At 44.3% G+C, this 26,347-nt stretch overlaps 1 protein-coding gene across 17 annotated transcripts in view; it reads left to right on the top strand.

The window, feature by feature from the left end:
* ebf3a (EBF transcription factor 3a) overlaps positions 1 to 8,230 on the top strand; it is a 96,996-nt gene extending 88,766 nt beyond the window's left edge. For 6 of the 17 annotated variants that reach the window (XM_081697645.1, XM_081697642.1, XM_081697639.1 and 3 more), the window contains 5 exons: positions 1,357 to 1,422; positions 2,071 to 2,236; positions 3,082 to 3,282; positions 3,941 to 4,138; positions 6,242 to 8,230. In XM_081697645.1, the coding sequence (XP_081553771.1) occupies positions 1,357 to 1,422; positions 2,071 to 2,236; positions 3,082 to 3,282; positions 3,941 to 4,138; positions 6,242 to 6,273 (663 nt within the window). In that variant the 3' untranslated portion in view covers positions 6,274 to 8,230. The remainder of the gene's footprint in view (positions 1 to 1,356; positions 1,423 to 2,070; positions 2,237 to 3,081; positions 3,283 to 3,940; positions 4,139 to 6,241) is intronic. The other 11 variants (XM_081697640.1, XM_027013250.3, XM_027013258.3 and 8 more) reach the window with 5 other exon arrangements.
* The last annotated feature ends 18,117 nt before the right edge of the window (positions 8,231 to 26,347 follow it).

Raw genomic sequence — 26,347 nt, 5'->3', positions numbered from 1 at the left:
TTCAGTGAGCGTGCTAGCAAGGACGAGGTCGAGACTCCAAGCACGGACAAAGCACACTGTGGGTTTTACCACACATCGCTCGCTCGCATGCACGCACGCATGCGCACACACACACAAAGGTGGAAAAAGAGAGAAGCCAGTAGCTCTAACCCTCTCAAGAGTTTCTGTTGGTAACCTTGATATAAAACAGAGAAATACCTTTCTACCCTGTTGACTTCTACATTTGTGCCTAAATTGAACTTAACCTCACAAATTTTAGATAACATTCAAATGTGATTTGTAGGAGCAAGGCTTAAAAATGTAAATAAAGGCCAATTTTCATATGTGAAGAGAAGTCTGGATAACTAGGATTGCCCTCAACTCACTGAAATAGATCTCAATGAAAATCACAAAGAAACACGTATTTCTTTCCAGTTAATCTGATATTAATCATTCAAAGCATTATCTTTAGAAAACACAAACAGCTCTAGTGTTGGTGCTTGAAGAGGAGCGGGTGGAGGGAGAGCTGACAACAATAGCCCAGCCAGAGAACGCCGTGGCGGTGCACGGCCGCACGAGCCTGGCTCGGCAGCCTGGGGGTCACTTTTGAATGGAAGCTTAGCAGATATTTAATCCGTGTTGCGCTGTAAGTAGGTGAGAGCACACAGACATGAATCAGACAGGGCTTGCGAGCACCTACGTCCCAGGACACATCCTCTCAGCTGGCACCATGGGGCAACTCATTTATGAAGTCCTTTACGACAGCCTCTGAAAGAGGTTAATTGAAAAATTTCCTAATGTCATTATGAAAGAACTAGATTAACCCGAGCTAATTCGCTTTATTGTTCTGAAGAAAGAGGAATGGGCATTGAACTCGGCTACAAATTTGGGGCACGAATTAAAGGCCGAGATGTTGTCTGCGAGGACCCTGCCAGTTTAATTAAGATATGGAAAATGACTCATTGTTCCTCGGTGCTAATGTGGGTGGATTTAGCCGCCGAATGCAGCCTCTGTGCTTTACGTATCGCAGCGTGTCAGTGTGTGTGGGTGTGTGTGCATGTGAGTGTGTTTGTTTGTTTAATACCCATACGGCCACAGCATTAAAAATCAAGTGCTTATTTTCATTCATTTGGCTTAGAGGTTGCACGCCACTTCACACACTTTGGAATGTTATTCACTGTAAAGAAATTGTTCCACGACAGAAACAAATCGTATTTCTCCACTCATGTGTGTATATACATATATGTATAGCCTAAATCTGCATTTATACCCATATAAAAAATACTTTTATACATCCACATGTAGCATACCGTGTAGCAACATAGGTTCTGTATTTCTCTGTGTGACTCATTATGGGGTGTGTGTGTGTGTGTGCAGGAAGTTCTATTAAAGAGAGCTGCTGACCTTGTGGAGGCTCTGTATGGGATGCCCCATAACAACCAGGTAAACCACCTCCAGCCCACTACACACTAATGAAGAGTCTCTCTCCTACACTCGCTCAGTACTGTGGCTGTAATTAAATCAGTGCCTCACTCTTCCTGCTCTGTTCCTCTTTCTACATTTCAAAGCTAGCTGCAGGGTATTGTACTGTAGCAGGGCGTCACTCCAACAAGAGTGTGCGTTTCCTCATTCTTCCTCTTTTACGTTTGTTTATGATTGCTCCTTGCGGAGCAGAAAGAGGAGTTAATCACTCACAACACACACACACACACACACACACACACACACACACACACACACAGTTTATTTAAATGGAAGAATAACCTTGAACTTGGCCCAAAAGGCACGTTTCTGAACACATTCTAGAGAGTAGTGCTATGCAGATGTGGTTGAGAGGGCTAATACATATTCAGAAGGTCTAATACATATTCAAAAGCAATGATACATAATCTTGTTCTCTAGTATTATACCCATGCAGGGGCAAATGCTTTAGAATCCATCCACATCACATCTAAAAATAAATCAAAACAGATAAATACGTAAGATGCTACAGTAAAACCGTGTAACGCGTGCGGCAGGGCTCACGTGTACGTGCCGGTCCGTGGCGAGGACACTCATCCCCCTCTGCCTCTGTCCCTGGGCTGTGTGTAGGAGATCATTCTGAAGAGAGCAGCAGACATCGCAGAGGCCCTGTACAGCGTCCCACGCAACCACAACCAGATCCCGTCCCTCGCCAACACCGCGTCTCATGGTGGCATGATGGGCGTGAACTCCTTTGGCAGCCAGCTCGCGGTCAACGTCTCCGAGACGTCACAGGGTAAGGACCAGGGCACATCGCCATGCGTGAGGAGTAGCTGCAGTGACAGTTAAAATAAAAAATAATAATATAAAATAATAATAGTCCTTACTTAAGTATAGTCTTTAAGTCTATAACTTTACGTCTATACTTCTAGTTAGAGAGCCACTTTCCTTAAGCCAAATATTGTTTAGCATGATGGCTAAATGTGGCAAATATATTATTAAATGTCCTATTGCTTTTGTTTGAACATTTGGCTTTTCGGAGTGCCGCCCCTGCACGGTTTGCGGAGGCCACACCGTTAGCGTTAGCGCAGGGCTGCTGCAGTTTTATCTTCCCTGGCTGGGTGTAGCGTGCGTCCCAGGAGGTGCCTGACCCGGCCACCCCCCTCGTGTGTGAGCGCGGGGAGCAGCTGCTGCCTTCCAGCGCTCCCCCTCCACGCTGCTGATAATGGTCTTACACCTGTTCGGATGTCGCTAACGCACAGGTCAGGCCACAGGCTAAGCGCGGTGACGCGGGCCTTAAGATGGAGAATATTCTGGTCACGAAAACGCGAGCCGGCAGCGTGCGCACTCAGAGGCCGGCGGCGTCGCGGCGGCGTCCCCAAAAACATTCCCACGCGCGGGTCATTGTGCAAGCGCAAGCACACCGCGCGTAGCCTGCAAGCGCGCAACGTGGAAAAAGCTGCATAAAGCGCTCGCAGGCATTGAGAGGAAGGCTTACTGGAGCATTCGCCGAGCCACAGCCACGTCCCCTTCCCAGCATGGCTGTGGCGCGCGGACGAGAGCGTGCGCCGGTGGGGGTGGGAGTGGGAGCGGGAACTGTCCCGGTTGCCATCCCTACATCATCTGTCTGCTCTCCCGCAGTTGGCTACAGCCGCAACACGAGCAGTGTCTCTCCTCGCGGCTACGTGCCCAGCAGCACCCCACAACAGTCCAACTACAACACCGTGAGCAACAGCATGAACGGCTACGGCAACGCGGGAATGCCCAACCTGGGCGTGCCCAGCTCACCGGGCTTCCTCAACGGCTCCTCCGCCAACTCCCCCTACGGCAGTAAGTATCAAGGTAATTAGCCCCTCCCCTCCGCTTCTCTCTGCCCCACCCCACCTGTGCTCTCCTTCCTTTTTGACACGCCTTTGTTTGTTTGTTTGTTTGTTTTGTGTTCGTTTGTTTGTTTGTTTGTTTTATCCTTTTGGGAATGTGTGCTACTGGATAAAAGGAGGGGTGACTCTGGAGGCTGAACACCCGAAACAAAGCCACATAGAAATCCAACCAGTCAAATAACCGAAAGACAAAAACTACAATTGCACTCTACCGGGCAGGCCACAGACAAAACAGCACACTTTAAAGTCAAAACATCCCTCGAAAATATTCCACAAAATGATTTATCAAATCAGAGTCGGTAAAAACACCTGTTATCCAGAACATGGCTGAGGCAGGACATCTCATCTCCCATTTCAACTCCACTTTTTTTCTTTTTTTTTTCCAATTTACTCATTGATTTCCTCATTTTCCATTTCTTTTGCAGGGGGAAAAAAAAAAAGAATCCCTAAATTCTGGCCATTTTCTCGTAGCCATTCCTTCCTGGTTGTCTCCATTCCCATGATTATGATTTGAAAAAGAGGCGAGGCCTGGCTCTCCCTGAAACTGCTCTATCAGAATAAAGCCTAAAGGAAGTGAAGCTCTCTCTCTCTGAGTGGTGACTATGTTTGCTTTATTGCAGTAGTTCCGTCGAGCCCTACCATGGCAGCCTCTTCGGTCAGCCTCTCTTCAAACTGTAGCAGTTCGCACGGCATTTTCTCATTCTCACCTGCCAATGTCATCTCTGCAGTGAAACAAAAGAGCGCCTTTGCACCCGTTGTCAGGCCCCAAGCATCTCCGCCTCCTTCTTGCACCAGTGCAAATGGCAATGGACTTCAAGGTGAGAGCCGCCTCCCTCCTTTTATGATGTCGCACCTCCGCCCTCACCCATTGGCTCGTGCCAGTGCCCGTGCCCGCCCCCCCCGCCGGCACGTGGAGGAGCCGCCCCCGTTCACCACCACCACCATGCTGCTTCTCAAACATGGCCGTCTTGTGTTAGTCATATATCTCTGTGTGGATGGCTTGACTTTGTGGATGGGCGAATGGCTAGACGGAACGTGTGAGCGGGAGGACCACATTATGCATGCGGGCATGTGGCATCACTGAGCATGTGTCGCTCTGTGTATTGATTTTTGTCTAACATCAGCAATCAAGGGAAGTCGAATGTCTCCCGTGATTCGCTCACTTTTACTCTCAGAGGGCTTGGCACAGTTGAGCAGGTTGCCTTGGATACCAGGACTAGTCGGTTCATATCAATAACATGTCCGCCCCTACCTGAGCAGAGGAGGTCCAAACAGAAACAAACTCTTTAATATGCTTTGGCCATTCAACTAATGCATTATTCACTGGCCTCGTTTACATTTGATCTGAATCGAACATGGTATATAATAATATTCACAAACTCTCCATCCCCCGCACCTTCTAAGTGACCCCACCGGGCATGCCTGGGTCAGGGGTGAACACAGGCTGGATATGTCTGGCACACATACTTCAGTGTACTATTTAATGGATCCTGAAAAAAAGGATCACCATATTCTCAGCCAAAGCGTGCACACACGCACACACACACACACACACACACCCACACACACACACACACACACACAAAGTTGCTCTGATTTTCTTCTGAACATTATAGATAGTAAAATAATGCATGTTTTCCAACAGCGGTTCACAGGGCATTTGCATTAAGATTTCATAGAGCATCCCTACCCCCTTGGCTTCCTACAGCAGCAGAGTGAGATGTTGTTTTGCTAGACAGTGTGGAGTGGCAGTGTTGCCAAGCCAGAGTGAATGTGAGAAGAGAAGACGAGGGAGAGCGTACGGGCTCACATCCTGAGAAGGACAGCGTCACTCAGCAAGCGAGTGACTTTTCCAGCCTGTTAGGGGCGCCCGTGTTTGCTCTTCACCAAGGCCAACTTGTTTGCTTTGAAAACATGTTTTAGCCATAGTGTGTGCATCCAAAATTAATAATGTTAGAGCTAATGAACTGGGAAATTAAAGTTCATGCTGCTACATGCATCCACTTATTAATATGTGGTTTGCAGAAATTAATGAGGAATGCCATGGCATTGGGCGCTTTGACAAACTTAAAAGCACTTCAACCATGACTCTACAAATAAGTGGAAAGTAGCTAAGGGATGTTTTTAAAAATAAAAAAATAATTAAAAAAAACCTGCCAGTTCACTAGCCACATAATTGTAGAAATGAGTAGAGTTCATCAATCTTAGCTCTCTCTCCCTCTCTATCTTAGCAGAACATAGCTCGCCATCTAATTTGGGCCTTGCAATGGTCTTCTGATAGATCATTTAGACAGACTTTACTTTAGATATGATAAGTAAAGAGTAACACACACACACACATAGCCAGATAGGACAAAGCAAATGGCCTCAGTTGGCCCTTCAGCTGGAAGTAGAGAGAGGTGAGGGTTTCGATTTGTGGCAAGCTGATTGGAGCTTGCAGGTTGACGAGTGTGGGGTCGGCGTGGCCCAGTGACGTTAGCCGAAGTGACCGTGTTGTTTCTCAGCTGTCAGCATTGCCATTCCCTAAGGAGTCTGGCTTCTGTGATGGCCATTAACAAAACGCTAAGAGAAATCTCGCACATGTGGCAGTGGGGATACTTTCTCCTCAGAATGTCAGAATGCTCCCCCTTTTAAATGTTGAAGGCTTTCTGGCGTTTCATGTCGGAAAAGAACATTCAGGCAAATGCCCACCCCCACTAAAACCTCCATGGCCCCCACCCCCAACTCGCTGCTAGAATCGTGCAAACACATCTTGTGCTTTCATTGACTACACCAAGCCTTGTCAGGGAGACTATTTTGCGAAATGCACGTGACAACTTTTTTTTGTGCTGTGGGCTTTCTTTGTCTTTCAACTTTTTGTTTGGTGTCTAGAGAGATATGGTGCTAAAGTTTTTGTTTCTCATTCTTTCTTGTTTCTGTAGCAATGTCTGGACTGGTGGTTCCTCCCATGTAGATTGCACTTCTTGTAAAAAAGCGGCAGTGTCCACGCAGTGAGCCTTGGGGTACATCGCAGAACATTCTCCAGAAAAATGTCTCATCGATCATGAAGTAAATCAACACCTTCGTCTGTAATTCAGAGGGAAAAAAGAGACTGTTTCAAAGATGTTATTCAATCTAATATAAATCGACATGCAAGAAACTTTGTCATGAACAATTTAATTTTATTGACTGAATTTCTTGTCATATTTTCACATTTCTCAGTCTTGAAGGGAAAAAAAAGAAAAAATTCCTATTTTGTATAACCATTTCTGGTTTGATCTTGGCTATGTCGTTCTTGCTATGTGTGGGAAGAAGTTTTGTGGATATGCCATACGATGAAAACACTGACTGAAACGTCTGAATGTTTCTTTTCAGATGATGTGCAGCTTTTGCACGTCGCTATAATGTGAAGTTATTTTCTTTTATCCTTTTGTTTGCTTTTTTTCTTTTTGATACGTGGTGAGGAAAAAAGGGGGCCAAGCCAATACAGCAAAGCCAACAAACTGGAAATAACAAAGCCTAAAATATATGATCTATAAAACATAAACATTAAACGCGAAGACAAGTGAACAGAGAGGAACAGACAGAGGAGATGTTATCATGCGTAAATCATCTAAAATGAACTTTGTAACTTATTGTAGGTAGAAAATGTAACTTTGATATTGCAAAAATCCTTCTCTTTGCCTTCAACAAGCACACTAACAGAGATGAAACGCTACTGTCTGTTGGTTAAAAAAAGGAAAAAAAAAGAAAAAGAAAGAAAATACTTCCACTGCTAAAGCTTCCTGTAAAGCAAGTGTGATCTGCAATGTTTTTCAACTTTTTGCTAGCACTGTATACTATTGCATTCTTAGGCTACTGTGGAGTCCATGTTTCTTGTACCAGAAAGTTGTCCTTTAACCTCTAGCTCCTTACCCCCTAATGTGTTTTGTATGTGGTTAAACAATTGTAGACTTTTGTGATTTTGCCAAAGTTGTAGCTAAATATTTATACACTTGTCTTGAAATTTTCCAGATCCACTTAAATATTTAGTACAGAGTTTTATTCCTACTAAAACAGCTAGGAGTAAAATAGTCTTATACATCGCAACACTTTCACACAAACACTTGCGGTCACTAAGGGGTTTTTTGTAACATATCAATTATAAATATTGTATTTATCTTTGAAATTTTGTATATTGCTTTCCATCATTTTATTTGATCTTGTATGTAATGTTTATCATGGCTGATATTGTGATGCAACACAGAACATTATGCCAAGACCAGTCGCTGCCATTAGCCTTTTTTTGTATTAATAGATTGCAATGTCTGTCCTTTTAATTTGTAATTCAGATGTTTTGTTAACATCATCAAAACAATTCCGTCCATTTTTCTTCATTATTTGTTACTTTGAGGAACAGTCAAATCCATTGTTTATTTTTATATTATAATTTTTAAGTTATCTAAACAAATACTTTTTTTTAAATAAAAATGTTTGTTGTATAGTCAAATAAATTGTTTGTGACACATGGCTGTAATAATATTAGTAGAAAAACGTGCATGTCCGGCAGTACCAGGGGGGGAAGAATCAATTGTGGTTGTAAATTTTGTTTTTGTAGAATGTAAAAAGTCATTTTTACCTGCCACCCATGACTTTGCCACATACTTCAACTGTGTTTACAGGGAACAACAACAAAGGATTAAAAAAAGAAAATAAACCTTGGGAAAGAGAATGGAACCATACGGTAGTCATAAACATCAGTCAGTGATCATTACTCACATATGTCCGGAAAAAAGGCCCGTCCAAGCCTTAAGACCAGATCTCTTGAGAGGAGCCTGTCTCCTGGTTCAGCGACAGCCACAATGCCAGTCGTTATTCCATTAAAGTCATCAATGGTGTAAAAAGCACAAACATTTTTTACTAAAATAAAAAATAATTATTGTGACCCCTCATCTTTTTGACTATTTTGTCAGTTTCTTTCGTTTTTCCTTTTGTTTTTAAACATTAAACTTACTGTACTCCCTTAAGTATGACTGAAAATCCAAGGGGGAAAAAAGGTTCGATTTTTGTATAAAATATGAAGAGCCAGGATTAAGATGTTCTATATTGTACATGCCATTTTGTAATTACTCCATGATGCAGTAGCACAGTAGCTAATTACGTTAGTAAATCAACTCATCCCTTCTCCATCTCTCTCTCACTCTCTCTTAATGACTTTGATTTTCATAGTTGTGCCAAAATCAACAGATGAAACACAATTATTTGTAAGATTTTTTTTGTTTGTTTGTTTTTGTTTTGTTTTGCACTTAACACTTTGTAAATCTCCTGTTGTGCTGTTAAGTGGTCTGTCTCAAAGCCAAAGGGGTGATGTCCCTCTTGGCGATCTGCACACAAGTTTCCTTTAGCAGTAGGAAACGAGAAACAGCCGGAAGAGGGAATCGGTGATGAATGTGCAATGCGTTTGCTTGGTTGAGAGCTCATCACGGCTGAGCTAAGTGGAGGAGCTGAGGATGTCACCTTGAAAGTGAGAGCAAGCCAAGGTTACATGAAGTGCATTTGTGAATATCATATCTGCAGTCCGGTTCCGCATTTGCAGAACGTCTGCAGCCTGCAGTCAGGATCTGCGTCTTAGGCTAATTAGACCCTACACTCAGTGTTTTGTTGCTGTTAGTCTGAAGATTTCACTAAATGTTAGAATGACTCTGTAAGGGGAAAAAAAAAACAACTATTTTTGTTTCATGTATACGCTTTTTTATGTTCATGTCAACATTTCTACATTTTACTGTACAAAGATGTTCATTTTACACAATATTTAATTAAAGTATTTCTTGTCTGTGACCAGTTTGTTCCTCCAATCAGACTTGACTCTCTTTTTTTATAAGTACACAATTTCAAACATTTCATTTTTCCATATCTTTAAACTTACAAGTACATGGATAGGAACATAGTACTTAGAATTTTTACTGAAACAATTACCTAAATGATAATACATTTTACATTTATTTTTACATTACTACAATGCAGCAAACGATTCATATACTTTTGCATCCTCCAAATGTTCCAGGGTGCCCTAACATTAAACTACCTTTAAGTAACACAGTGAATGTATAAATAAGAGTGAAATAAAATAAATAAATAAAGAACGTGAGCAACACAGTATAAACCAACAGGTTGTGCTGGTGAATCTGGAATCATCAAATATCATTCTTAAATGCTGCTGCAAACCTTTATGAATGCCAAGCATTACGAAATGGAGCAAGCTAACATGGCCGCCCTGGTTGATGTTGTGGGGCCGGCCGGGGCACTTGGGACTGGGTGGTTTTGGGGCGAGCTGGTGACACAAGGCTTTCATCTTCTACTCCTGTGAATTCCTGGAAGAAAATGGCAGTCTGGAGGGGGGAGGGGCCTCCCGCCCAGTCCGCTGATCCCTGAAAAACAACTGCCATCTCACTTCAGAGTCTCCACGCTAACTCTTTCCGCCTTGCACTCGATAGCATCGCGACTGATATTTCGCCACGCTCCTCACATGCTGCCGGCCCACGGCAGCTACCAAAGTGGAAGAGAAGACTCCATCAACATTAACAAGATATCATTAGTAGACCAGAAGAACCCCTTCATCTGCACATGATGTGAATTACAACCTACAGGCACACATGGGGTTTGTCACTCATACATGCTTCATTAGCTAACTAGCAGCAGTAGCTCTAGCTGCGGGAGAGAGTGCAAAGAGGACAGTGCTGGCGCTAACCTTGAGCAAGGTCGTGGGCGAGGTGACTAGCGCTTGCACCGCGCCTGTCTCCGTCTCATCAGGAAGCCGCTTTATAAGTGATTCCACTGAACGCCTCATTGAGCCCAGTGTTTGAAATGTAAGTTATGCAATTACAGTCTAGAAAGAGTGCGGTGAACAGTACCTGCAGCAGTCATGCAGTTCGCGCAGGAACAAGCGCTGTCTCCTTTGAAGGGTGACTACTGCCGGCAGGTGATTTTTTTTTTATCTGCTTCCTGATGGTGCTGTCGTAACTGGGATTTTGAGTGTCCTTCCCTATTAAACACTCACTTTGCTGTAAAAAAAAAAATTTGGTCAAGTATGAGGCATCAGAAGTCATAATTTGCTTCATGTTTGCTTAGTCTATGTTAAAAGAATACTAATAAGGTTTGGGGAGGAATTTTATCCACTTTATCTGCTACTGCTGAAATGGGGCAGCTTCAGAGGTGTTTGATTAAAGTATAAGCTTTTTGGCCTGTGGATATAAATATTAGTTTGTTCCAGAGTAAGTGCATCTGACACAAAGGGGCCATGAGCTTTTGACTGTCATATTCATGCTTGCTTATCTTCTAATGCACTAATATCTCTCTGAAGACTAATCTTGTTCATATGAAATATGTTGCGAAGGCTCCTGCTCCAGGTCGTACCAGTGCAGGTTTTCCAGCTACTCCTCCTGATTCATACTGGCACTGTCCACCGATCATCACCCACACCTGCAGCTCGCTGATGGTTTCATTAGGACTGCTACAATTGCCTCTTTGTATTGGCAAAGTCTTCCTCTGTATTCTGCATGTCTCTCAGCTTTTTCTCCTGTTCTCTGTTGTTATCTTTCTTTTTGCTCCAGTTTTTAAATGTTTTTTTTTTTTTTTTTGTTGCTTATTTTGACTTTGGAGTGCAGCGATGAAGGTGCCGACCCCTGAGTTGGCCCGAATAAACCAGCACGTGCGGTCTGCTTCCAGAACCTCCTGTTCGTTACGTGAAGTGTAAAGCGCATTTGATTTTGCCCTACACACTTAGATCCTGATACAATCGAGCTGCGGGTGCTTAGTCACCTTCTAATAAACAGAAAATAAATAGTCAATACATTTAAAATGGCAAGGTTATCGCTCGCCTAAAAGGGCTGGTGTCATCTTGAACCCTTCATAGTTCAGATGTTTAAAAAGGCGCGAGGTGAAATCTATACTCATCAAGGCGGCCAAGGAGGGCCACATAAAGACGGCAGAAGAATGGCCTCTCTCTTTTAAAACAAGCGCGGATGTTATCTACCTCTCCGAGTGCCTCTGGTTAGCAGGTCAGAAAATGTCAATTTCTCATCAAGACAACAGTACCTGTTGCCCCCCCCCCCACCACGCCACTCTCCACGCAGACAATTAACGGGATATGGAGCCCCTGCATCTGTGATTTGCAGGTTATTATGCAACCGCCCGCTGGCATAGATCCGGCCCTGCCCCTGATAATAGTGCTCCCCGATAGCCACAACGTCGATATGCCCAGGAACAACATTTGAATGTGAACCGGCGGGCGCGTTTGCCTCCGCTGGACGATCTGCAGCCTGATAACTCGGAGGCTGCCTACAGAGGTCGCGGCACGGTGCCTATCTATGTCTCACACAATTATTACAATGAACAAACAGGACAATGGGGAAGGCCCCTGTCTTTATAGCAGCCAAAGAGAATCCAGCCTCTGTTTTACCTTCAAATAACTTCCTTTATCCACTGCAAAAAGCTCTTTGGAGTAAATCTAAATTCTATCAGAGGAAATAAAACAACCCTCCAATCAGATTAGGGATCGATTTTTGGTCGCTTGCAATTTGGGGAAATATCTTTGCCATGAGATAGCTGCCACGGTGTATGGTAGGGCGAGAGGTGTAAGGCGGTGTGGAATTTAAAGCATACGAGTTCTTAGCGTTTAACCCGTGTTCAAATTACTGCACGTAGCTCATAAATCTGCGTGTCAGGGGTCCGCATCGTCAAGCAGTTCATACTGTGTCCCATTCCCACTGGTTCACAAAAACGCAGAGCCGAGTATCGTGGTAGAATCGTTACTGAGTGAAAAGTTCAAGTGTAAGGGGAGGTAGTTGCTCTTCACAAGTGTCTGCACTGTATCACCTGCCATAAAGCCCCGAAGCGCCAGTCAGCGGGGCCGTTACGTGCAACCGCGGGCCCACATCCAAGCACTGTTCTAATGTCCAGCCCCACTCCTCATCCTCAGCGGATTCCTCGAGTGCGGAGACACAGTCGCCCAGCGCGTCGTGTGTTCTCTGTTCATCAAAGACTGGCCCACCGCCTCACTCAATCACCCAGAAAGCCTCTTTATTACCCAACCCTAATGGCCATCCTCTGCCATATTTTTTAATGTGCGCATTAAATATTTATAAAACCCAAGTCAATAATCCCTCATAACCCCAGACAGAGAGAGACGACCACTCATTCATTTACTGCGGTCTGAGCACTCTAAAATAAAGCCTAAAAGGTCATGAGGTCACACAATCAAAGTCAGGCAGTGTCTGCCTGGAGCATCTGCTGTCATTATTAGTAGGACAATTATTTCTGGAGTCACCAAAATTTGTACCAGAGTAAGGCAAGATAATATTGACAGTTGGTTTTTTCTCCTTGTTGCTGTGTGTGTGTGTGTGTGTGTGTGTGTGTGTGTGTGTGTGTGTGTGTGTGTGTGTGTTGTTAGGAGCATTGGTTTGAACACTAGCTTGTGTGTTATCTATCATAGAGACTCTACCTTCAATACCATACTCCCAGGCAGTAAATCAGGCCTCCTCCGGCTCCCAGAGGACACAGTCCATCGGTGCAAGGGCCTTTGGTTGCCCAGTCCCTGGTTCTCTCCTCGGCCTGGGAGATGATGTTAATGTGTTTGTGATCAAACATCATAACCTCACAGAGTATCAAGAACACAAAACATTAATGACTCTTCAAATTGGTTAAGTGGTAACTGTAGTGTGCACTGAAGAAAAGATTGTTCAGTTAATATCTTAGCTAGTGAAAATGGTCATCTTTCCTTGTACGTGCCTGCACACAAACTCTCACTCTCAATCACTAGTTTGATTGACTTTCCCAAAGCCACCGGGCCTGTTGTTTGGACCTCACCAGGAAGTGTTTGTTTGTTTTTTTTAAAATCTGTATCACGTGTCTGTTTTTCACTCATTGTGCTACAGGTAGAAAGAAAATCAGATACAAGGAAAACAGTGTGTTGGTTGTGCGGAAGGCTTGAGGGGATTATGACACTGGATTTTCTGCCCAACAGGGGGTGCATGTTACTGAAAAAACAGTAAATGGAAGTCTGGAAAAGTTTAACATTGGTTATGCATGCATGTTAAGGTATGTCATGGTGTATGTCGGAAGACTGCCGTGTTAACAGAACTGGGACACTCATCGCAAACCCCTCCCCCCATACACACACACACACACACACACACACACACACACACACTCGTCTGGCAGTCACTGGCGTCTATTGGGCACCACTGTAAGACAAGGCCAACTGGAGCAGTCAGGCTCTGAGGCTCCTTTCTTTTTTCAGCTAGTGATATCACCCTGCCCCCCCCTCATCACTTCCCACACACACATTCCCAGTACATGGCATCTTTGTTTTTCTAGTCTCAACTGTCCGTACCCATGGTGATATCCATGCCCGCAGGACATTATGCTCTCTGATGACCCCCCCCCCACCACCACCATATAGCAGACCCCTGACAGTTAACGGCAGTTGTTCCAGTGCCCACCACAGACACAGCTCTCGCCAGAGCATTGCAGCACAGAGCTGCATCCAGCAGCGTGCGCACACACACACACACACACACACACACACACACACACACACCCCATCACACACGCTGCTCTCGCGTGACGCTTTGTGTCCAATCCCGGCCTGCTTCTATCCGAGTGCTGTCCCGGTTCTGAGACTTCCTGCTTCCGAGTTACAAGGCAGTGTGACAGCCTCGTCATAACACACAGCTGCTTGCACTAGGCTGGAGACATCTGTGCGAGAGCTACCAGAGGGAGCAAAGAGCAGAAATGCTTCGTTTCGCTTCTGCGTTGGCCTGCTCGTGAACCACGGTGCTCTCCATGACGCCTGGCAGTACAGCATGCTGAATCTCCCTGTTCAGATTGTTTAGTGGGTGTGTGGCCAACCTTCAAACTCACTTACCATTTGTAACAGTGCCTAAATGACAGTTAATGCACGTGCAAGTTTTGTTCGATATTTTGCACCTATTCTGCTTGTACACACAATCTGGACTAATAATCAACACCCTTATCCTTAATAAGCAACACGCTTATCCCTCAGTTGCTCAGAGTGTACTCGGTCACAGTTATAAGAAGCTTTGGGTAAAAGCATCTGCTACATGCCTGCAAATGATAAAACGCGCCTTGAGCGTATTGTACCCACGCATCATCTTCCACAGCGGAAATGAACGTGTGTTGTGTGACTTTGCAGGCCCTGGTGCTCACCCCTCTCTAGCACACCGCTATTCCTCCTGTCCTCCGCCCATTGATCCTCGCCGGCCTATTGTGAGCAGGTCTCACAGGATAATTGGGTGGATGATATGATTCATTAGGCAAATCAATTCCACAATCGTTCTGTAAATCAGTTAGGCTCGTGATTTATTGCAATTGATTTTCTTGACAAACGTGCTCTCCGGCAGATAAAACGAAGCGAAGCACCTTTTTTGCCTCTTCGCTCACGTACTAAAACAGAAACATATTAAACAGCAGAGACATGCGGGAAGGGGAAAGGCTAAACTAACAAATTCAAAAAACCCAAGTTGAGAATTGAAGTATTGACTCGTGCTCTCTTTTAGCTATAACAGCTCTGAGGAAGAAAAAAAGAAGAGACCACTCCAGGTTTTTTTGTTTTAGCAAATCAGCATCTCTACATGTATGGCAGCTATTTTATTCCCACGCCTGTTGAATTCCAACACATTTTGCTTAATGATGTACTGATGAGTTGATTCACCTGAACCAAATTTTATTAGGCAACAACGTGAAAGACTGGCGGCACGCGTGCCAAGATGCGGGGAAGCCATGATTGGAAATCAAGGTTATTCCACCAAATATTGATTTCTGAACTCTTCCCTAAGACATTAGCAGTGTGTTGTTTTAAAAGTGGATATGAACTTGTTTTCTGTGCATTATTCAATGTCTTTTTTTGTTGTTTATTTTGTCCATTGGTCATTTTCTGCAAATAAATGCCTAAAAATGACAATAGAATTTGGGAGAAATGTTAAAAGTTGTAGGTACTTTATAGAATAAAACAAAAAAAAAAGTTAATTTTACTCAAAGATTTAAAGAGTGAAACCATAGAAAATGAATTTTCTCTTATTTATCTTTATATTTATACATGAAATATACTTTCAAATAGCCTGCACTGTAATGTATAAAAAAAGTACTTTTTTGTTTACATTTTTGCATTATTCATCTAAATGTCTAAATCTAAATCTAAATTTAAACTTTACATTATTAACTAGAGAGTGAAGCTTGAACTGGGGTACAGCGGCCCCCGTGTTTAGTTGTCTTACTGACTCTAGAGCTGCCGTACGGTCTGTTCTGGCCTTTCCTCCACTCCTAGAGTAAAAGGCTTATGTGCCCCCACCCCATAGGCTATCTGGCTTTCACTCACTCGCTATCATTTTGTGTGACAGTAGGGGCATTTAGGAAACTTACAGACTAAATCTCTTTGTTCACCTCTCTCTCTCTCTCTCTCTCTCTCTCTCTCTCTCTCTCTCTCTCTCTCTCTCTCTCTCTCTCTGAGTCACTGGGTACAGTTCAGCTAATAAGTCATAGTGCAGATAACCATGGAGGCTTAAACACCTGAAAAAGAGTGGCATCGTGAGATTTTAAGATGAATATAAATGCTAAAGTGACAATGAATCACAATAGGGAGATTAACCTTTAAGAGTGAATCCAGCCATAGAGAGCTGTGCAGGGGCTTACTGTACTGAAGCAAACGTATAACCGCCTCATCCCCACAGCCAGCCGATCAGTTCTGGTGTTGCTTGGGTAATTCCTGTTACGCAATGCTATCTGTTATAACAGCCGTACGCTGCCTGTAAGCTTAAGCAAAAACATGTCAAGTAGCTTTCTACGCGGTTCACTCATCAAAATGTGTTTGCTTTTTTCTGTCTCTCTCAGCTGTATTCTCACTGCCTGCCATTGTACTATTGCACTATTTATTTGTTTGTTTGTGTATGTAAGTGGCTCCTGTTATCTGAACTGGACGATAAACTTCACAGCAGTGGGCCTTTATTTCTGTTATCAATCTGTGCCGTGCTGTCCGCTCAACCACATGCGGTTCCCATGCACAAACAGGTGTGGCTGCTTTGACTAATGTTAATAAGATGTCTCCAGCTTGCTGACTAGACGCCGTCTTTGGTGCAGATCACTGCTCAACCGAAGCAGCAACAGAGTCGCTAACCATTAGCCTAGCGCTGGCGGTGTGTGTGTGTGTGTGTGTGTGTGTGTGTGTGTGCCGTGTGTCTGGTCCCAGCATCCCAACTCCTGGCACTGCTGCGGCGTGCGAGCGCTCTTGTGGCAGGGCGAGCTGTTTGTGGTGGCGCAGAGGCAGCGCGAGGCTGTGGAGTTAAAGACAGATGGTGAATGAGCTGTAGTGGTGGAGCCCTCTCAATAGTTTGTGCTGATGCTGGAAAAAGCGTGACATCAAGGCCTGGCTCTCCCTACCTTGTCGTAAAGCTGATGAATAATGTGAGAGCGTGTGAGGGGAAAAAAAAAAAAAAAAAGTTTAAAGTCGTTCGCATGCAGGTATGGAAGCGTACTCCGCTCTTTCTCTCTCACACACACACACACACACACACACACACGCACCTAAAGCGTGACTATTGTCTCTTATGTCCTTTCTGCAACACTAAAGGCCTTTTTTTTCCCTGCACCTCATTAATGTCCCTTACTATTAACCAAGGACCCACTGATCTAGATTCATCTTGACTAACCTTTACTTTTCCATGCAAAGATAACCTTCAGAACACCTAACACACCACAGATGTACACACAGTAGTCCCAATGTCACCAGCAGAGACCACAAGGGTAGCAAATTCACTGGTGGCATCGACAAGGATGGTACCTTTACGCCGATCAGTAGCAAGCGATGACACATTTTTAATTATTATTATTATTATTATTATTATTATTATTATTATTATTAAATTCATCTCACAAGACAAAAGGAACGTAGTCCTAACATCTTCCGTCTGGCCGTAGAAGTACATCGAACCGGTCAGCCCCCTCTCCTGCATTCGACTGTCAGACAGTCGTTTTAAGACGATGCCCAGCCGAGTTATTTATCAGGGTTAACTGACTGTTATGCACAAACCGTATGTGATTCTAGGAGGCTGTCGGGCAGCTAAATGAGCAGAGATTATTATCTCCTAATAGAATGCGACTCTGCACTCACCTCCGTTTCTGTCTTATGTGCTTTTATGATGATTTTCATTGATCATCTTGGCATGGTAGCTTACGCAGGCACCTGCTCTGTTCGGCTGCCTGCATAAACAATGTGCATTTTCATATGAAATATTCTTCGTTTACCCCTCATTTTGTAAGCATGTCAAAGAAATGGCATCTAGCTGGACATGAATCAGCTGTAATGAAACGTGTTTATTAGAAATAGCTGCAGGGTTTAGCTAGACGGGGGGGGGTTCATGTTTCTCCCACAACACTGCCTGATGAGTTTGTTTCTAGTTAGAAGGGAACTTTCTTGTCTGAGGGGAATGTTTTAGTGTGAGAGAGAACTGTTGTAGTGTGAGAGGGGAATGCCACCGAGTGACATTGTAAAATAGGCAACTGAATATTATAGCATGGAGTTTAGATTCTATCATGGTTAAAGGAGACTATCTATGTCATTAAACACAGTGTTAATTTACGTTTCTGATGCTCATCACACCGCACACCCCATCAATCAGCCAATGGGGATATTTTAAACCAGTAAAATGCATCTTTCTTGACAGCCTGAACACTAAGACTACAATGGAACTGTCTTTAGGATTGAAAGACAGGTAGTGTGTGTGTGTGTGTGTGAGAGAGAGAGAGAGAGAGAGAGAGAGAGAGAGAGAGAGAGAGACACAGACATACATACATACATACTCTTCTGTTCTTCACAGGGAGCGTGGGAGAGTGATAGTTCCCCTGTGTTCAGGTCACTAGGCCTGACTGAGGTAAAGTCATACTGATGGAAAACTGACTGTCTGACATAACACTGATACACAGAATGCTGGACACAAACACACGTGGCAGGTCTGTCATTGTGTTTTTGTTTCAAGTCATGACACAAAACGCCACATATAACTGACAGTTCCATGGACATAGATTAACTGGGCTGAAAAAAAAAATCCTCCTTTGTAATGTTCCTTCATCACACTAACCTTAACGTGTATCCAGAAACACACTGCATATGGAAAAGTTCCCTCAAAACACGTTGAGATACCTTCAGTCAGCTGCGTCTATCCAAGCTGGTCATCTACTGGTGTCAGAGCGATGTTATTGGAGTCAAATATTCTGAATACCAAAACCTAGTGGAGATTATGGCAGACGCATGCCACGCTGGGTTGTTGTGCAGAACAAAAGCTCTCTTTGAGAGGATGAGCAATTAAGGTGGACTGGAGCTTGGCCACGTTGTGGAATAGACTTCCAGCCTTCCAACTGGCGTCTTCCACCATGGCCTCCTCCCTCTCGCCCAGCCGCTATTTCCCCTGTAATCGTGCCACTTGAGAAATTTACGTGCCTGTGAATGTGGCATGAATCTCACGCTTATTGCAGTATCATTAGCGGCAACATTTAAGCAACATCTGTGTGCTATAGAGCTAATTGAAGTTGTACCAGCGTCAGCTGTAAATCCACGGGAAGATGGCAGACCACGCCCGGCACTGCTGAGCTAGCTGCTAACAGTCAGCCTGTTCCCGCAATCTGCCACGCGCAGGATGGCACAGACATGCATGCACACGTACAAACACCACACACACACACACACACACACACACACTCACATGCAACGTCCAAAACATACAGAGAAGGGGGTTAATGATCCTATTAGCCACCTTGTTGCACCAGTTTGGCTGTTTCCCTGGTTGCCTTGATGCCTTGGTGTGCTCTGGAATGGAAGAGTGTGGAGGTTGGACCAAAGCACTGTTCAGGTCTGGGAAATTGATTTTGTGCTGGTTTTTTTTTCTTCTTCTTCTTCTTCTTCTTCTTCTTCTTCTTCTTCTTCTTCTTCTTAATTAATTAATTAATTAATTAATTTTTTATTTTATTTTATTTTATTTTTTATCTCCAAATGCTCTTTGGATTTCTCACTGCCTCTTTCTCCCTGTCAAATATTCTTCATCCGCTCTGAGGGAGTCAGTCCACACCATTTGAGCTGTCTTTGTGAGGGAACTCTCTTACCAAGTCTATTTCTTTCTCAGTCATGCGCGTACACACGCGCGCGCACACACACACAGAGACACACACACATACATACCTACATACACATATAGAGATCTTTTTAACAGCGTGTTGCTTTTTCAGCCAATTGTTCTGTGCCATAAATTACTCAGGCCAGTAATCCATTCATTACACCAGTGTACTATACACACTGTTCCACCCTGGCCAGGGGACCAGTAGCAGGAACAGAAGTAAAATGAGACTTTCCCTCATTTAGACCCAGTTGCATATACACCATAACAACTGTGACTGCTGTTAAGCAAAACAGGAATTATATCATCTTAAAAAGCTTCACTGTTGGGTTTAATTGGTATCTTTCTATTTCCTTCATGTAGCAGCTCAGGAAAATTGAAACATATTTGCTGCACTGTTACCTGGATACCTGTGAAAAACTATAAGCTCCTGAGACATGGACTGTGTGGTGAGGAGCATTTTAATTTCTTTAATTTCTAACTAGTAGGTCCTGATAACTATAGAAGTAAGCAAATTCTGAGGGGGTGTCCTTCTATGAGGACAACAAGAATACGTTCCATTGTCTTTGTATGGGGACATGTGGTCTCACAAGATGGTTCTCAGTCCCAGCTTTGTAGACCCACTCTGGTTCAACTCTTCAAGCAGTTACCAATCCCATCATGTGCTGATACTGGAACAGGGCGGGGCTTAACTCCAGTGTGACGCTGCAGTGAGTGGTTCTGGGTGGGGCCTAACTACAATGTGACCCTGCAGTGTGTGTGGTACTAGGGTGGGGCCTAACTCCAGTGTTACCCTGCAGTCAGCAGTAGAGCACACTGGTAAACCGAGCATGACGTGGCTATCCTCCACAATCATGGTATCTTCGCCAGCATGGCATGGTTTGGAGATGACTGTAGCTGCTGGCGAATAAATATTATGGAGTGCCATGATTCAACAGGCACTCCTCATGTAAACTGTAAATCTTTATGATCTGCCATTTTGAATGGCTTGAATGGCTGTTTGAAATGTCAGACTAAATTCTGTTGATCTGAATTTTATTTGCAGTCACGTGACAACCTAACAGTGCACATGTTTAACACACATTTTTAATCCTGCATACTTTACGTTTAGACTCCTTTATGGTCACTGTGAGATCCCACGATGCAGGTTTGCAAGGGCAGGTCAATAGTCACATACTCAAAAGGGCCTTGTCAGGCAGGTCACTTGGATGACCTCAGATCTCCAACCTGGGTCAGAAACCTGTGCTTTCATTACGTAGCTCGCACCCCACCTGGAGGTTAATAAGGCAAACAAACGAGACACAGTGACGGAAAATGGCCGAGATTTTGGCCGAGAACTGAAAATTGAATCTTGGTAAAAGGCAAGAGAAATGGCCAGTTTGCCTTTAGAAGGGCTAGTAGCAAGCTGTTAGCATCTGAAAAGAGAGAGCGAGTGCCCCTCACCCTCTTTGGAGGTGGTATGGATCCTTCAGCTATTGAAAATCAATAGTCACATGACATGCCAGGGGTCAGAGGTCAGGTAAATGAAGCACTTTAAGCTCTCCGGCTGCAGTGGCCTGACTCCACCAGAAATGATCACATCCAGGCCGGAAAGCTTCCAGCCACCCCGACGTCCCTGACCCGTTCACAGAGCAGGAGCAGAGATGCTCTCGGATGTAACCTGATAACCAGAGCATATGGCCTCTCCTCAAACTGACAGAGATGGACAGACAAGGGGTCATTAAAGGTTGTTCAGATTTCATAAATGCACATCAGTCTCATTTGATTTGTATAACATTTTGTATTTGTATAAACCCCCCCCCCAGTATCTCAGCAGGAGAACGGGTGACATCATCCTCCTGTTCTCGTTTAAATTTTGAAATAAAATCTTTTTTTTTTTCTTTTTTTTTAACAGGAAGCAATTACACCACATCCAGCCAAGCACACAAGATTAAACGCGACCCATGGCTGGATGTGCTAAGGCGAATAATTGATGTCTGGCAGATATTTCTCTAATATGTCACTTATTGGTGTATGTGAATTTAAAGGCCCGTGTTTTCATAATCGCAGACGTTTCTACTCCAACGATAATGAGCGACTATGGCCTGCATGCTCAGGAGAATTAAGATGCCAAAAGTCTAAAACCTCGAGAGGGTGAAACCTCAGTAAAATACAATAAAGAATATTAGTGTGGAGCAGGAATCCACTCTTCATATGAAAAACCCTGCAGGCATCTGAGTTGGAGATACAGCAGAGGAATTAGCAACAAAAATAGTGCATGTCTGTTTGTTTTGCTGTTGTAAGAGTTGAAGAGTCTGGAAGCCACATAAGATCAGAAATACGGCTTACTTCAGAACAGGAAGGCCATTTCTTTCCGTGCAAAATGGGTTTTAATGACGAAATGTGAATGTTCGCTCTCCGTGCTAAGAAATCTGACTAATGCTGGAATGGAAATGAACTTACTGAATGGCACAGGTAGAACTGTCCGGAGAGACGGAGACGGTATTATTCATTTCTAATGAAACCCTATTGGAAATCACATACATTTTAGAATAATACAGGTCCTCGTGGGTAGCTTATCAGGTTCTGACTACATGTATTAGAGCTTAAGCAATATTGCTTTATTAAGGCTTAGCTTGGTTAATATCTCTGCTCAGTCCAGATTTATATGGCTTGAGTGGTCAACAGTGGTTCAGCTCACTCAACAGGGATGTGCTTTAAAATTAATATTATAGATCAAGCGAATTATGGCAAGAGAAGAGGAATGCGGGATGTCCCAGAAGTCTTAATGCGCACATTGTAGCCCAGTACGGAATCGCACTCTGTGCTGATGAGCTTGAGAAATGAAAGTCAAATCCTTTGTGTCAAAAGCACTAATAACACCCAAATAACCTGGCTTCAGTCTTCCTTTCTGACTGGGTTGGCTTGATTAGTGCAGTTTTAATATGATGCCCCCCTCAACATCCCTTCTACCCAACACACACACACACACATACACACACACACACACACACAAACAAACAATATGTAAAATAAGAGTCCTCTCAGGTGAAGCTAATTAAGAATATCACGCAGGACATAAAGCTTCCATTACGGAAGGATCACTTCCATTACGGAAAAATCTGTGAGCTATGTGGCATGTGTACCTTTACAACCAAGGTCAGAGGTCAACACCGGGAGAGAGTGAGTGTGGAGGAGAAATGTAGGCCAGGCACGATGCATGGCACGCATGTGCTATCGCCCAGGCGCAAAAGGCGGCACGCGCGTGCTATCGAGAGTGTTCTGTGTTGCCTCGCCTGCTGCGCATTCTTCTCCTCTACCCATAATGCAACACTGCCACTAAAAATAACAAGGGAGAAACACAGCTGAACGAGGAGAGGAGGGACGCAGAGGGTGTCTGTGTCCGACCCACAGAGCAGCGTGTCAGCTTCCCACAGCACCGCACGGCGGCCGCACCAAGGCGCACAGTCTCGGAGGCCATCCGCAGATGGCAGCCCCGGGGCAGAGCGAAGCTCACCCTGCGCCGAGAGCGCTCGGCTGTCTGGGCACGGAAGGAACAGGGATGCCAGAAAAGAGCAAGCCAGCTCGCTGTCTGTTGTCTTGCCGACGTGGACGTCTTTGTAGTCTGCGGGAGACACTTAATTGTCACGCATGATGGAAATTACGTGAGCCTCTTCAAAAACAGTAATTGTTCTGACACCCTTTTCAAGGAACAACACTCAGCCGAACAAATAGGTTTGTAGTGTGGTTTCACAGGCTAATTTCTGTTTGCTTCATTTGGAATGCGTGCTCCTGTACCACGCTAGGCTGTGTCTGTTTTTCACCAGAAATAATTAGCCTCCTGAGAAATAAAGGTGTGTTCACTTCATGCGGAGCTGTTCTCCATCCTGGTGATAACTCACTCACACCTGACCACACCGCCTAGATGTGTGTGTGTGTGTGTGTGTGTTCCTGCTCTGTGGATCTGTCTTTTCAGACGCATAAGTGATGGTGAAAACTTTTAAAAAGCATATCTGTCAGTAGGCTGGCCTCATCCATCAACCCACCTGTCAAAGCAACATGCTCATTCCAGTGTCGAGCTCTGGGCTGGAGCACCAGAACAGGGCCTCCCTCTGCACTCGCTCGGCCCAGAGAGGAGCTCCCTGTGTGGGGAGAGGAGGGTGTGATGAAGCCCAGACACTCTGCTGTCTGGAACTGGTGCCACAGGGTCCAGCAGCACTGTAGGAGTCTCTGGCCTCCTCACTACCTGTGCTGGGGCCCCCAAACATCTCCGCTGCCTTCAGGCACGTACACACACACATATAGACGCACACACACAGACGTACACATACACACCAGGGGCTGCTTTTCATCACACACTCTCTACCGTTTGCTTTCAAAATAAATTCTTTGCAGAAAAACCAAAGTAACAGAAAAAAGCAGAACACGGCTCTTGGCTAAAGAGCTAACCATGTTAAGGGAGAAGGAGCAAAGAGCAGAACAGCTGCACTCCACTCAGACTCTGATCATCAAACACTAAAACATTATTAAACTCTTGAGTTTGTACTAACTTCATTAGAATAGGCCATTTAAAAGTATGGTAGGAATGTCAAATCTTCCCATTTGGAATAGGAATTTCAGGGGAATGGGAATTTCATGACCTGCCTTTGTAGTTGCTTTGTCGCCATATTTTGTTTAGTAATGTGATGCTACATTACTAATGAAATGTATAAATAAGAAATAATCACAGACCACCAAGTTACAGACCACCAAGCTCAGCTCACCCAGCTAATTGTTTAACCAGTAACCACAGTACTCACTGTAACACGGCACACTTCACACGCCACATCCTTCACTTGATGGAGCTCAGGATATCATGACTCTGCTTGTTAACAGAATCATAGATTTCCAATGACTTTCTGCTTTTATTGAAAGGTTACGCTAGGTCATGCTTTAAAACCGCAAAACCGTCGTGGCCAAACATAAACTTTCAAAAGAGAGAGTTACTGTAATACATAGTGTGAGCAAAGTTAAAATAATCATATACACTGTCTGGCCCAAAAAAAAGGTCACACTCCAATATTTCGTTGGACCACCTTTAGCTTTGATTACGGCATGCATTCTCTGTGGCTTTGTTTCCACAAGCTTCTGCAATGTCACAGCATTTATTTCTGTCCAGAGTTGCATTAATTATTCCCCAAGATCTTGTATTGATGATGGGAGATTTGGACCACTGCGCAAAGTCTTCTCCAGCACATCCCAAAGATTCTCAATGGGGTTCATGTCTGGACTCTGTGGTGGCCAATCCATGTGTGAAAATGATGTCTCATGCTCCCTGAACCACTCTTTCACAATTTGAGCCCGATGAATCCTGTCATTTTCATCTTGGAATATGACCGTGCCATCAGGGAAGAAAAAATCCATTGATGGAATAACCTGGTCATTCAGTATATTCAGGTAGTCAGCTGACCTCATTCTTTGGACACATAACGTTGCTAAACCTAGACCTGACAAACTGCAGCAACCCCAGATCATAGCACTGCACCCACAGACTTGTACGGTAGGCACTAGGCATGATGGGTGCATCACTTCAGCCGCCTCTCTTCTTACCCTGATGCGCCCATCGCTCTGGAACAGGGTAAATCTGGACTCATCAGACCACGTGACCTTCTTCCATTGCTCCAGAGTCCAATCTTTATGCTCCCTAGCAAATCGAAGCTGTTCTTGCTGGTTAGCCTCACTGACAAGTGGTTTTCTTAAGGATACATAGCTGCTTAGTCCCAATCCCTTGAGTTCACTTTGCATTGTGCATGTGCATGTGAGTTCTACTGTTGTTTTTCTACAATTTAATTTCACAACACGTTTAAGTGATCACCGATCATGATCATTCAAGATTTTTTCCCGACCACATTCCTTCCTCGAAGATGATGTTTCCGCACTGTCCTTCCACTTTTTAATAATGCGTTTGGACAGTTCTTAACCCCATTTTAGTAGTTTCAACAATCTCCTTAGATGTTTTCGCTGCTTGATGCATGCCAATAATTTGACCCTTCTGAAACAGATTAACATCTTTTCCACTACCACAGGATGTGTCTTTTGACATGGTTGTTTAACAAATGAGAACTTACTCACTGCATCAGTTAGGGTTAAATAACTTGTTGCCAGCTGAAACATAATCACCCATGCAGTAATTATCCAAAGGGAGGCTCTTACCTACTTGCTTAGTTAAATCCAGGTGGTGACCTTTTTTTTTTTTTTGGCCAGGCAGTGTAAGTAAGTGCCAATGAAGAGATCCAGGCCTTTCAGCAGCACAGCCTCGAGAAAACGTGCAGGACGCATGAAGTGAGAACGCTTCAGGCAACGTGCGGTGGGCTGTACTGGTTAGCGCTGGTCAGAAAGCTTAGTAATTCTGGGTAAAGTGAACAGAGGGACCGAAACTCTGGAATGTTCTCAACGTTGAATGGCCCTACTCAATTTTGCCCTGGAATCAAAACAAAAGAGTAATGTGTGCATTGATTATGTGGGCCTGCGCTAGCCAAAAGTGTTTTCTTAATGTCCGAGGCATTTAGCCGAACGTGAACGTGTTGAGAGGACTAGCACGGATCCGATGAGACGCCAAGCTGTTTGGGTAGAGGGGGGTCGGAAGTGTGAGTTTCGACACAGTGCAGACGGTTGGAGAGTGTATACAGCCAACAGCAACCCAACAGGGAGGCGAGTTCTAGAGCTACAACTTCTGGTGCAGCTCTGCCACTCCACACAGCCAAATCTCCGAGCCTCCTTCACAAGCTGAGGGGAATTAGATTGGGCAAGATCCCTGTCCACAGTGATCGCTCACATGGGTGGCGCATGCAGGGTGCGTTTTGTCAAGCATCATACCTGCCAAAATGTTTGGAATAACATCAGCATCTGAAATGCTGGTTGTTGAATATACGT

This window comes from Electrophorus electricus, chromosome 15, assembly GCF_041902795.1.
Source record: "Electrophorus electricus isolate QZ-2024a chromosome 15, ASM4190279v1, whole genome shotgun sequence".
Taxonomy (NCBI): domain Eukaryota; kingdom Metazoa; phylum Chordata; class Actinopteri; order Gymnotiformes; family Gymnotidae; genus Electrophorus; species Electrophorus electricus.
This window is presented reverse-complemented; position numbering and strand designations above follow the sequence as displayed.